General features: G+C 37.9%; 2 protein-coding genes across 2 annotated transcripts in view; one reads left to right on the forward strand and one right to left on the reverse strand.

Annotated features, from left to right (window-relative positions):
• LOC129277477 (MAM and LDL-receptor class A domain-containing protein 2-like) overlaps positions 1–14498 on the reverse strand; it is a 52729-nt gene that overhangs the window by 23278 nt on the left and 14953 nt on the right. The window contains exons 9-17 of the mRNA XM_064110526.1: positions 13755–14020; positions 7364–7589; positions 6768–6920; positions 5903–6003; positions 4115–4279; positions 3104–3227; positions 2138–2254; positions 1242–1385; positions 249–511 (exon numbers count right to left, since the gene is read on the reverse strand). Of these exons, the coding sequence (XP_063966596.1) occupies positions 249–511; positions 1242–1385; positions 2138–2254; positions 3104–3227; positions 4115–4279; positions 5903–6003; positions 6768–6920; positions 7364–7589; positions 13755–14020 (1559 nt within the window). The remainder of the gene's footprint in view (positions 1–248; positions 512–1241; positions 1386–2137; positions 2255–3103; positions 3228–4114; positions 4280–5902; positions 6004–6767; positions 6921–7363; positions 7590–13754; positions 14021–14498) is intronic.
• Positions 8170–11510, forward strand: LOC135156860 (recQ-like DNA helicase Blm). Its single transcript, XM_064110601.1, has 2 exons — positions 8170–8415; positions 11343–11510. The coding sequence occupies exons 1-2, from the start codon at positions 8170–8172 to the stop codon at positions 11508–11510; spliced, it is 414 nt and encodes a 137-aa protein (XP_063966671.1).

Consider the following 14498-nt stretch of genomic DNA (forward strand, 5'->3'; position numbering starts at 1 on the left):
CAAACTAGAAATTAAGTGACCCTTCTTCCAAATTGTATACGGAATGCTTTTTCTTTTTTTACATATTACCTAGAATCTGTTTTAAATTCAAATAACTTTGCAGCCTGTCACAAACAAACTGAACATTTCAGATCGGATCAGAATATGCATTATTTGCTTTGCTTTATTACTTCTTTCTACTTCAAATGACTCGATGATCTGTTTTACCAATAATACTAAATATATCAATTTGACTGAGAAGAATTAACCTGAAAATTAGTCGAGCAGGGAGGTATCTCCGTGATGTATATCTGCCACTTGCCATAATCAGATGCGCCATCGTTGGCCTTCGTCAGTCGATAGTCCTCTTCCCCGGTCATCAGACGCACTTCCAAGTCACCATATTCGATTCCAAACATATAGTACCACAGTGTGAAGAGGCAACCCCTCTTTGATTTCTTATACATGGGACTGATGATCTTGGCAATATCATCCAGTTTTGAAATGGACCCATCCACGTAGATATAGTGGCCTGAGGAAAATGGATTAAAACATGCTTAGTAAAGGTGTGTATCATTGATATGGATAATAGTAATGCTCATGAACATATACATTTATAAAGCACCTATTTAAAGACAGATACATTTCATCCCACTGCTGCCACCAAAAAAAAAGAGAATTTGATTTATATCACACCCAAAGGTTCATGACTATACAAACTGGTGACATGTTCCTGTGCTAAATGATTAATCCCCATGTAGCTGGCTTAGCACTGACTAGTAAGCAGAAAATGTTCCAGTCGTGTGTGTGTATACTCATGTGTAACTCATTTTTTAGAAGCTTTTAGAAACATCACAAATGGTCTTCAGGCCCAAGAACAGAAACGTTTGTGATGGATTGTATATACATGTATGAAAGGACATTCCTGATTGGTTCCTGGTCAGTGTTTAAACAAATTGCACACGCAAGAATCCTCTTGATTGGCTATTTCCATTTATCCACCGATTGTAAACCTTTGTGTTATAGGGTCAAAGGCCTCTTAATAAAAAGTAAAATTGGAAATTTGAAAACAAAATTTTAAAAGATTACCAGTTAATCTTTTTGAAGAAATGCAAGTATATTGATGAAACATTGGAATTTGTCAATTAATTTGAGAATATTTCAATTTCTGGATGAGTGCAGTTGCTTCACCCCATTTTGTCACGTGGGTAAAACATAGATTCACATATCAACCAAAGAATGTACATTCTGAGATAACTCACCACTCGCACCTCCTGTAGTATGGTCTGCGTCCGGTCCATTGTAAGTTAGTGGGTCTTCACCATGGTTATACCATGTCCAATCTATGTCGTTGTCACTGGCTTGAGTCCAATAGCACATGTCAGTTTCAAAATCGCAGAATACAGCTAAAAAACAAGAATAATACAAATTTTCTAATTTAAATCATTTTTTGTTTAGTGTATTTTAGTATTCACCACAAATCTTTTTTCAATGGACAAATACAAGGGGATATCAAATATCAATTTCTGCCTTTTAACCACAGACTTAGCTAAACAGCATAAAACAGTGGTCGATAGACAACAATGATACTTAAAATGCAAGTCATTAAAACAATTAGTTAACATTTTAGAGAAAAGAAAAAAACCATACACAATTATTGTAACACCTTTAGCATATGTAAAAAAGTTGGGATTGAGTATCCAGTCACTAGTATATTCTACTTTTTGAAGCATGAAATAATGACTTTCAGTTGAAAATTTTCAGGGCTTCATTTAGTAGTAGACAATTCAACCTTTCAGCTCAGATTGTGAAAGTACAAATCGATGTTAACCTAATGTTTCGAACTTCAACTATAAACTGACTGGATATGTTGAGCATTGAGATCCAGTGGATTTGTCTCTGGACTCCCTAAACAGGGCGATGGGTTTTAATCCCACCCATGGCATAATTCCCTTCTGAAAAAATATTGATCCACAATTCGTTGCACTCAACGCAGGTGAGGTAAATGGGTACGGGCAGGAAGAATTTCTTCAAAAAGCTGTGAGCACCGGAATCAGTAGACTAGCTTACCTGGGGTAACGTAGGAGCGCCTTGAGCACCTAACAAGGTGGATATGTGTGCTTTTAAAATACCCTATATTAAAAATATTATTACTCACGGCATGTAAGCTCATCTTCCTGACCCGGGAGACAATCATGTTTGAAATCACAATACGATGACTCATCAATGCAACCCAAGTTACATGGTAGCTGACCTCCTGTGCATGCTATTTGAGCTGTGTATAGAAAAATTGAGTTTCCTAATCATAAAGATTTTTCAGAGAAATTTATTTATTTATTTGTTTGATTTCCACATAAAAACATGTCAATAATATCTCATATCAAGATTGAATAATTATACATTGTGGAGGAGTCATTTAAAAGTCAGAAGTTTGACATAGATGACAGCTCTTCCATATAAAGAAAAACATCAATTATGGAATATGAATAAGTCAAACTATTAAGTAAAATCTAAATATTAAGTAATATCTAAGTGTATCTAAAAAAATAAAGTCTATTCAATTCTAAATATACAATAATATCCTCATTATTTGCACATTAGGCTTGCATATTTACAAACATCATCACTTTGTCTAATCCTGCTTTGTATTTGTGTATATTTATGTTGCAAATATAAAGAGTGTGGTTGATCAATATCTTCTTTGTTTAGAATCACACAGATATGCATATGCGCGGAGAAGGGACGCTGTGCAGACACAGGGCATCATGCCATACTGAAAGATTTTAATATATACATGTATTTGTGGATTAATATTAATATAACATGGACACTAAATCATTTCTACATCTTTAAGTATATATATAAAAAGCCTGATGAAAGGCCATACAGACCTGAAGCCCCATTGTTTTTTTTTTTGCCAATCTAATGATTACAGGTGACTGTTGATTATCAATTAGAAAATTTATATATTTCGCTTGAATTTTTAGGAGATTTTCAGCACTCTCGCCCTCAAGAATATGAGAAAAATATCAACTGAAAACTTTGTTGAATGCTAAAGAATTTTTTTTTAAATCTAAATCTCAAATTTTAGGTGCACAGATGCAGGTCCACCATTCACACTTACATGGGGGTACTGTTGATATAGCTGGGATGCTTTCAGAGGCTGGAGCACAGTTTGGTGTTAGGCTGATGTCATCGAGTGCAATATCGCCATCTGTTGTTGTACCAATACTACCCTCTATGATTATCTATAATAATTCAATATAAAAACGTTTGTTAACATTTCATTATATTCACAAACCTGCTATAATTTCAGGGTATGAAAAACTGTATCCTGTGATCCCTAAAATTGTGTTTTGTGATAAAAGACACACTGCTATGAAGCTAAAGATGAATAGACAAGCTAAATTACATACATCTCCAGTATCAGGTTTGATGTTAACAATTCCACCACACTCCTCTAAGAAAAGCAGTAAATTTTGCTTCTCCTAAGCAAGCAAGAGAAAAAGTCATTTTGTGGTCTTGCCTAATGTTCTGTCGAGTCTCCCTTTCATTTAGCTATGACTGGTCCCATGCATGTATTTCTTGTTAAAAAATCAAAAAATTATTTTAATTTATTTATTCAATTTATAGAAGAAATCATTTCATAGAGTATAATCATACTGTCTTTTTGACACTGGAAATTCTGATAGAATAGAATAAAAAGGTAAAGGATGAACAGGTTTATGACATTAAGGAGATTGATAATGATGATACTACTGATATTCATAACATTACTACTAAAGAAATTATGATGAAATTTTAATACTAATGAAGATCATAATAATATTATCTCTAATACTTCTATTATTATTACTATGTCTACTAATACTATTACCCCTACTACTACTACTACTACAAATATGAATAATAATAATGTTACAAATATGAATAATAATAATAATAATGTTAAAACAATAGTAATGATACTATCATGATAATGATATCAATAATGATAATAGACAATAATATCAAAATTGATATTAAAATGTCAAAATGACGCAGGAGCATATGTTGCGTCACTTCCCTTGAAATATCAAACCAATTTACTTAGGTTGTTCAAATACTCTTATGTTGTGCAATTGATTAAACCTACTTGGTAGTCGACATCGCTATCTATTTCAAGCATTTGGTAGTACCATATGTTGCCTTGATCACGTGACATTGACCAAATCGTAGTAAGAGGTCCATTTATTTGTGTCCTTGTGTAGACGGTCAACGTTCCCATACCAATGCCACGCATGTGATAAAAGAATCGCATCTAGATAGAGAAAACATGATCATAATCATGTACTGCCATAGCAGTAATTTTCTGCATATACATAGTTTAGGATCATATTAAGTTTTTGGTGAAGATTTCAACGGAGGATCTTATTAGTTAATGAGTATGTATATCTGGAAGAAATCTTCCAGATATACATACAGCAAGTGATAAAAAGGCAGATAAAAAAAGCGGGAAACAAACTTAAGTATCAAAATGAATACGTTTTATGTACAAACATTTCTGGCATCTGCTGATTAAATTAAAAGTCTGAATAAATCTTTGAACCTGTCATCTGCTTCATGCAAGTGTAATCTATTACTGTTTCCAACTTTTTGCTTATTCCCCCCCCCCCCGCTTTTTGTACAACATTACGAAACTTTGTGTTTAAGAATGGATCTCATCTGACACCCCAATTTCAAATTCCAAGCTACTTTCACTCGCCCCCCCCCCCATCCCCGTTCGCAGGAATGGTAATCATTAAGTAAACAACCACACACTCTCCCAGATAATCCACCTTCCCCCAAGGAGAAGTGACCTTCATACGGCCTGGCAGAGTGAGAGCAAGAGAGAGAGAGAAAGGGGGAGTTAACTGGGGGTGATTTTTTTAACTTATTGTTATTTCGGCAATTGTGGGTCATTTTGCATCGTTCAAAATTTCATTTTGATCTTCATCTAAATTTCGAATCGTTTTTAGATATACTAATGTCCTAAAACAAATAGAATACAAATTCATTATTTCAAGATTACTGTCAGCCAGGAAGCTCTTAAGAGTTTGTTTATACTATTACGTAAGAAGGACAGCTGCAATCCCACTCCATGCTGTTCATCAGGTGGCATGCGCAGTGTTTATCGGCTCTTATCATCAGCTGCAGTCACTAAATCGACCCCACCCCAGTTTAAACGAGAGAAATGAAACTTTCCCAAAAACTGAAAGTGGGGTGTCAATACCCCACTTGAGCTCCCATTGACTAACACGCAAGGCATTATCAGCCGTCAGATGAACCCCACCCCAGTTTAAACGAGAGAAAGGAAGCTCTCCCAAAATCTGAAATTGGGGTTTCAGATTCCCCACTCGAGCTCCCATTGACACAACACGCAGGGCAATGGGGTTCCTGTGTTATAAGCTGGTGGGGTATTTTTTAATCACAGGAATCGCGTAATGAAAATCATTTCAAGCATGAAGCATACAATAAAACAAAACTTTCATGGTGAAAACTTTGTGGCATTTCCTGATAAACAAGTACTAAATTTATAAATATGATAACATTCATCAAAGGGTCTTTATTGAAAATATACAATTATACTAACAATTAAGAGAAAGATAAAGTAGATTCATACCAAATAACAGGTAAAACCACCGCTGATTCAGAACAAATTAAGTGCTCTTTCGGTCATCTTGCCCCACTTCCCACCCTCCCCCCGATCAAATTACCCTGGATTTTAACTTTCTTTTATTCCAAGATTAACATTTTAGAAGATTGGGAATCTCCAAAATAACTAAAGAATGGATATGATCCGGGAATATCAACAAATTTGAAACCATTAATCTGTCTACTACAAACATTTGTTTACTACAGAATTTTCAAATTGCTACGGGCTTTGTTTTAGGACCTGACTTACAGAGCATCTGCTGGTACGCGATCCTGCTATTGTAAAACTTGCCAGTCTTGCCCTCTCTCCCAGTTTCTTGGGGTTACTTGCTTCTGTGTAGATGTAATAACCTGAGGGTATATATAAACGAGTTTGAAATGTTCCATTTAACAAGTAGTATAAATAGACAGGATGGTTACTGGAACCTATTCTGGTGATGTTCATGACTCTGAAGCTTCAAATCTTGCAAAGATTTGTTAGTTCCAAAACATGCTAATTGTATAAACCATGATGTTCTTCAGTCCAAAAATGAAAATGGCATTGTTAATCCGAATAAGGCATTATTCTGAGAATTCTATATTAAAAATGTTTGTTGATCTGAAAAAGAAAATAGTGTCTTATTTCAAAATTACTTTAGGCCTGACAAAAAATAGTTTGCTGTATAGAGACCGACCCTAGTAAAACTAGAATTTGGTTATGATTTTCACAAAACATCAGGTAAATTGGACCCTGTTTTTCAGCATTTTAGGGGGCCTTTAATTTTTTTGAATGGTCGGGTAAACTGGAACCGACATTTTGAGAACTTAGGAGTCCTTTTCTCAAATGGTGGGGTAAACTGGACCCGGCATACCAGAAATTTAGGGGCCCTTTTTCAAATGATTGGGTAAACTGGACCCGACATTCCGCAAATTTAGGGGCCCTTCTCTAGGATGGTCGGGTTACGCGCGATTGCCCGACGATACGCGATAACCCAATATGATGGCACAAGCCAGTAAACCCTGCTGATTTATATTTCTAAAATGTAAATTTGACAAGTGACCAACCATCATTTTCATTCAATTTAACAATATGGAAAGTCACTGGATACTTGTTTCATGAAATGCTCTCAGTGTACCTTCATCTGTGCCGAGGGTGTGGTCCACTTTTGGGCCTGTTCCTTCACTCGACGTATCTCCTTTATTTCTTCGCCAATCAAACTCATCGGTAGTCAGCTGCTCCCAGTCACATAAGTCGCTCTCAAAGTCACAGATAGAGTAACCCATTTGATCTGAAATTTGAAACACGATCATCATTACTGACAGTACAAATTCTCTTCTTTCACCTTACTCCTACAAAATAAAATTTCAAAGCAATCGTACGCCATGTTAACATTCATCAGTAACAAGAATAAATACGGTACACTCTGAAATAGAAGATAAAAACATACTCCAAAAAAAATGGTTGGTTAGTGAAAGGTCCCTAAGACTTATTTATAAAAGACTTCATGGACTAAAAGATTAAGATAATAAAATTGGAAAAATCTGACATAAATCAATCTAAGGCGACTGAGGCCATAGCCTTGGATGGCCAACTGATTGGCCTCAGTATCCCTTTCATTGGCCTTCAATATATTTTTTGTCCCTTTCGAATTTGTTCTCTGATTGTGCCCCTTTGAAGAGTGGCCTTTCCTTAAAAAATTATCAAAATTGAATGCCTGGAAATCGGACTTACTGCACGTTTGTGGGTCCTCATCAGACATATCACAGCAATCTTGGGTGAAATCGCACCGGTTTTCGGCTGGGTAACACTCGCCTGCATCACATTGACTCTGACCCACTAAACCACAATTTCCTGGATCAACTGCGGGACTGTAGTAACAGTTTTTGAAGGCAATGTCGTCGACCGCAAAACCTCCCTCAGAAGGAACTACTTGCCGGTCTTCGGCCTCGATGATGATCTGAAAGAGAAGGGGAAGTTCATATTTACTTTGTTGATTAGTAGTTGTTCTATTTTACTGAAAGTGTAATGTGATATCAAGTTGGTCTACTGCAATTTACCAAATAAGAAGTTCATCTAACCAAAGAGACTAAAGAGTGGTCAAATCCTAAGTATAGGCCAACTGGAAATCTGAAGAGATGGTAAATGAAATGCAAGAGGAACAAATGGCAAGTTGACAAATTTGTTGTAGACGAATTAAGAGTAGACCATGTGGGATGAGACCAGACGGAAAGTAGACAAACAAGGAATCCTGGACTGCAGGTCTCTTGAAGTTATACTGTGATACCAATTGTATCATGACTGAATACAGGTGATAAAAGACAGGTGGTCGGCTCACATAAAATAAAAGAGCATGCAATGGCGCAAGTAAATCATGCATTGATCGTTTTAAAGGAAGTCAGAAGATATTGGTGAACATGTAATGTTGTCTCTTGAATGTTGGTGTATGGGAGAGGTGGGTGGTGTATGTGTGTGTGTGTGTGTAATAGATAAAGAACAACATATATATAGCAGTAGCATGCAGAAGAATATCCAATATAATGGCCAGGCATATTAGAAAAAAAACATGCCTTGTGTGTTTTGATGAAGGCCATTGCATATCTGAATGGGGCCTAAGCTTCAGACCAATGTATACAAAAGCATGTAAGATCATGGCAATCTTTAATGATGTGCAAACCCTCCTAATGACCACCATACCAACACAACAGGATTACTCTTGGGTGATGAAAGGTGTTCAAAAGAACGGAATAAAGGCAAGAAAACACTTGTATACACCCAGAGCATCAGTAAGTGCTAACAAATATATGGATGGATGGCGCAGGAGACAAGGGGACCAAGAAGCGGGAGGGGCTATCTAGAAAGGCAACGCCTAATTGAAATGTACCACAGCCACTCTACCCCAGACAAGCCAAATCCTGGCAAAGGACGTTCAGGAGAACGGTTTAAAGGCAAGAAAAACTCTGGAATACACCCTCAGCATCAGTAAATGCCAATGGATATATGGGTGGATGACACAGGAGACCAGAGGAGCAAGAAGCAGGCGTGACCATCTAGAAAGACATTGCCTGATTGAAATGTATCACAGCCATTCTACCTCACAGAAGTCAAGTTCCATTATCAAGGATCTTGGTAGTAAGTCCAAAACCAGTAGCACGCAAAAGAATATCCAAAATAATGGCCAGGCATTTAATGAAAAAATATGCCTTGTGTGTTTGAGCAGAAGTAGAAGTAGAAGTTGTGTTCAGATTTATCAAAGGACCATGTGGAGATGTGATAAGAAGGCTGGGCGTATATTAACTCATAGCTAAGAATATAAATATAGATCTAGACTCTTACTTGGAAGTTTTTGGTACATTCTTGTAATCAAGCAGGTCATCACCAACTTTAGTCAAGTGAAAAGGTAAAAGAGAAATTTGAGGAACACTTATCCTGTGTGGTAAAAGACATTCCAGAGAACGAAATAAAGGCAAAGAAAACACTTGTAACACCTGTAGCGTCAGTAAATGCCAACAACTATATGGATGGATGGCAAAGGAGACAAGAGGAGTAAGAAGCGGATGTGACCATCCAGAAAGGCATCGCATAATTGAAATGTTTCACAACCACTCTACCCCAGTGAAGTCAAGCTCCACTATCAAGGATCTTTGCAGTAAGTCAAGCTGCACCAGAGTAGTGGTGACTTCATCGGCATGAGGGTCGACATCCTCAATGTAAAGATAGTCGTAATCTGGGTTGTTGAAAGGGGGCTTTCATACTGGCAAGAGGTAGGGATGTGTGCCAGAAACATAAAAACAAGAATAGCAGTCCTATACACATACATGTACAGCAGATCCATGCAAAGATGTGACAGTACTATGAAAGAACTAGTTAAGCAAGACCAATGAGCTCATGAGATAATCCTGAGTGTCTTCAAATCCCCAGCACATCTGTCATGGAGAAGAATGAACCACAGTATGACAACAACTGCAACAATAATGATCCATGTGCATGCACTCTATGCCTGTGCTGCTCCACTTATTTTGAGAGGTGCACATGTGTCAACAAATATCTACCGGTATATGTACAAGCAAGAATCTTTAAGAAAAGGCCTTCTCCCTCAGAATACTCAGAATTATGCTCATCCTTGTGACAAACTGATTTGTCTCAGACAACATTAGAGTATATAGCATCGATAACAGATTGTTGACTCTGCACGTTGCGATGCAGCTATGAACGAATGAATTTTAACCCCAGCAACACTGACGCATAATGCAACAATAATATACGCTAAGATTGCGCTTGCTTTGATTTTATTATACTTTGTTTTCAGTTGAAATCAGTTTACGTTCTGTCTGACGAAGGGGAAGGACGGCCCCTAAAATTTCTTATATATATGTTCTAGGTTTAGCATATTTCAGAGGTCCCAATAGATTCATCTTTATTGGCAAAGCTACCTGTAGCTGAGCCCACCTATGAGAGCAAATAGAAATAGAAGTTGTGTGTTCAGATCTATCAAAGGACCATATGGAGATGTGATAAGAAGGCTGGGCTTAATAACCTAGCTAGGAATATAAATATAGATTCTCTTACTTGAAAGTTTTAGGTACATGCAGGAATCATGGATTCACTCAGAATCATGGATTCACTCAGAATCCATTTGTTGTAATCAAGCAGGTCATCGCAAACTTTGGTCAAGCAAAAAGGTAAAAGATAAATTTCAAGAAAACTTATCCTGTGTGGTGTACAACGTTCCAAAGATCGGAATGAAGGCAAGGAAAACTCTGGTATACACCCTAAGCATCAGTATTAAATGCCAATACATATATAGGTGGATGACACAGGAGACCAGAGGAGCAAGAAGCGGATGTGACCATCCAGAAAGACATCGCCTAATTGAAATGTACCTTAGCCACTCTATCCCAGACAAGCCAAATCCTGGCAAACGATGCTCAGGAGAATGGTTTAAAGGCAAGAAAAACTCTGGAATACACCCTCAGCATCAGTAAATGCCAATGGATATATGGGTGGATGACACAGGAGACCAGAGGAGCAAGAAGCAGTCGTGACCATCTAGAAAGACATCGCCTGATTGAAATGTATCACAGCCATTCTACCTCACAGAAGTCAAGTTCCATTATCAAGGATCTTGGTAATAAGTCCCAAACCAGTAGCACGCAAAAGAATATCCAAAATAATGGCCAGGCATTTAATGAAAAAATATGCCTTGTGTGTTTGAGCAGAAGTAGAAGTAGAAGTTGTGTTCAGATTTATCAAAGGACCATGTGGAGATGTGATAAGAAGGCTGGGCGTATATTAACCCATAGCTAAGAATATAAATATAGATCTAGACTCTTACTTGGAAGTTTTTGGTACATTCTTGTAATCAAGCAGGTCATCACCAACTTTAGTCAAGTGAAAAGGTAAAAGAGAAATTTGAGGAACACTTATCCTGTGTGGTGAAAGACATTCCAGAGAATGAAATAAAGGCAAAGAAAACACTTGTAACATCTGCAGCGTCAGTAAATGCCAACAACTATATGGATGGATGGCAAAGGAGACGAGGAGTAAGAAGCGGATGTGACCATCCAGAAAGGCATCGCATAATTGAAATGTTTCACAACCACTCTACCCCAGTGAATCCAAGCTCCACTATCAAGGATCTTTGCAGTAAGTCAAGCTGCACCAGAGTAGTGGTGACTTCATCGGCATGAGGGTCGACATCCTCAATGTAAAGATAGTCGTAATCTGGGTTGTTGAAAGGGGGCTTTCATACTGGCAAGAGGTAGGGATGTGTGCCAGAAACATCAAAACAAGAATAGCAGTCCTATACACATACATGTACAGCAGATCCCTGCAAAGATGTGACAGTACTATGAAAGAACTAGTTAAACAAGACCAATGAGCTCATGAGATAATCCTGAGTGTCTTCAAATCCCCAGCACATCTGTCATGGAGAAGAATGAACCAGAGTATGATAACAACTGCAACAATAATGATCCATGTGCATGCACTCTATGCCTGTGCTGCTCCACTTATTTTGAGAGGTGCACATGTGTCAACAAATATCTACCGGTATATGTACAAGCAAGAATCTTTAAGAAAAGGCCTTCTCCCTCAGAATACTCAGAATTATGCTCATCCTTGTGACAAACTGATTTGTCTCAGACAACATTAGAGTATATAGCATCGATAACAGATTGTTGACTCTGCACGTTGCGATGCAGCTATGAACGAATGAATTTTAACCCCAGCAACACTGACGCATAATGCAACAATAATATACGCTAAGATTGCGCTTGCTTTGATTTTATTATACTTTGTTTTCAGTTGAAATCAGTTTACGTTCTGCCTGACGAAGGGGAAGGACGGCCCCTAAAATTTCTTATATATATGTTCTAGGTTTAGCATATTTCAGAGGTCCCAATAGATTCATCTTTATTGGCAAAGCTACCTGTAGCTGAGCCCACCTATGAGAGCAAATAGAAATAGAAGTTGTGTGTTCAGATCTATCAAAGGACCATATGGAGATGTGATAAGAAGGCTGGGCTTAATAACCTAGCTAGGAATATAAATATAGATTCTCTTACTTGAAAGTTTTAGGTACATGCAGGAATCATGGATTCACTCAGAATCCATTTGTTGTAATCAAGCAGGTCATCGCAAACTTTGGTCAAGCAAAAAGGTAAAAGATAAATTTCAAGAAAACTTATCCTGTGTGGTGTACAACGTTCCAAAGATCGGAATGAAGGCAAGGAAAACTCTGGTATACACCCTCAACATCAGTATTAAATGCCAATACATATATGGGTGGATGACACAGGAGACCAGAGGAGCAAGAAGCGGATGTGACCATCCAGAAAGACATCGCCTAATTGAAATGTACCTTAGCCACTCTATCCCAGACAAGCCAAATCCTGGCAAACGATGCTCAGGAGAATGGTTTAAAGGCAAGAAAAACTCTGGAATACACCCTCAGCATCAGTAAATGCCAATGGATATATGGGTGGATGACACAGGAGACCAGAGGAGCAAGAAGCAGTCGTGACCATCTAGAAAGACATCGCCTGATTGAAATGTATCACAGCCACTCTAACTCACAGAAGTCAAGCTCCATTATCAAGGATCTTGGCAGGGTAAGTCAAGCTGTACCAGAGTAGTGGTGACTGCATCGTCCCTAAGCATGTGGTGACTTGTGGTCCACATCACCGATGTAAAAAATAGTTGTTAAAGGGGCGCTTTCATATTGGCCAGAGGTAGGGAGGGCCAGAAACATCAAGATGAGAACAGCAGTCCTATGTGCGTACAGCAGATCCCTGCAAAGATGCGACAGTACTACGAAGGAACTAGTTCAACAAGAAGAAATGTGCTAGTGAGATAATCGATCGTTTCTTCGAAATCCCTGGCATATCTGTCATAAAGAAGAATGAACCAGAGTATGACAGCAACTGCAACAAGAATGATCCGTGTGCAGGCACTCTATGCATGTGCTGCTCCACTTGTTTTGAGAGGTGCACATGTGTCAACAAATATCCATATGTACAGGTAAGAATTTTCAAGAAAGGGCCTTCATCCTCGGAACCCTCAGAATCCCACTCATCTTTGTTAGAGTTGACAAACTGGTTTGTCTCTGACAGGATTAGAAAGTACATTATCTGTAACAGACTGTTGACTCTGCATTGTTCTCACATTGTGATACGCAGCCTGGTGATACGGCTATAAAAGTATAAATTTTAACTCCAGCAAAACTGGCGCATAATGCAACTATAATATACGCTTAGATTGTGCTTGTCTTAATTTTATAATTGTTTTCAGTCAAAATCACTTTATGTTTTCCTTAATGAAGGGGGGAGGACCCCCAAGAATTTGAAGAGTCGTCCTTTATTTTTTTCTTATATAATACATACATGTACATAAATGTTCTAGGTTGAGCATATTTCAGTAGTCCCAATAGATTCGTTAAAGGCAAAGATTGTAGCTGAGCCCATGTTTAAGTGGATATGATGGCAAATAGAAATAGAAGTTGTCTTAAGATCTATCACAGGACCATGTGGAGATGTTTGTGTGAGGTTGAGTACATGTGAGGGATGTGATAAGAGGGCTGGTCTTAATAACCCATAGCTAGGAATATAAATATAGATACTCTTACTTGGAAGTTTTTGGTGCATGCAGGAATCACCGATTCACTAAGAATCCATTTGTTGTAATCAAGCAGGTCGTCGCCGACTTTGGTCAGGCGAACATCCATCCCCTCAAGATTTATAAGGCGGACCTCCAGGTCTCCGTACTCGATGCCAAACATATAATAATACATGCTGAAGGTGCATCCCCTCGCTGATTTCGCATAGATGGGACTAATGAGTTTGGCAAATGTATTGATGGAGGAGAGCGTTCCATCCACATAAATGTATTGTCCTGTAAGAAAATTAATACGATGAGAACTTCGCATTAATCCTTTCCATGTGTACTTCACATCAATGCACGCTCGGTGCCGCACAAACTTCACATTTCATGATCAAACAATCAATACATTGTTTCCTTCCCTGAAAATAATTCAGCATAGCGGGGTTCATGGCCCAGCGTACAAAGAGTTTTGCAACACATATACTTCACCCATCGCATTCACACAAAACTCCATTAAGGCAAGGATTGCGCAAACAGAGGAATCCACTGTTGCTGATATCCCTTATAAATGTGGAGTGAGCAGGGAATCCCTTATTATATAATGTAAGTAGTGTAAACAATGACATTCAGCTAAAATGCGTCTTTCTCATTGAGAACATATAAATACAGAACCAAATGAGTCTCACATAAACACTGGATTTTTCCTAAATAACTTTGTTATACAAGAAAATTTAACATGCACTCCTAAATTCTGTGAGTGTGAAAAAAT

This window comes from Lytechinus pictus, chromosome 15, assembly GCF_037042905.1.
Source record: "Lytechinus pictus isolate F3 Inbred chromosome 15, Lp3.0, whole genome shotgun sequence".
In the NCBI taxonomy this organism is placed as follows: Eukaryota; Metazoa; Echinodermata; class Echinoidea; order Temnopleuroida; family Toxopneustidae; genus Lytechinus; species Lytechinus pictus.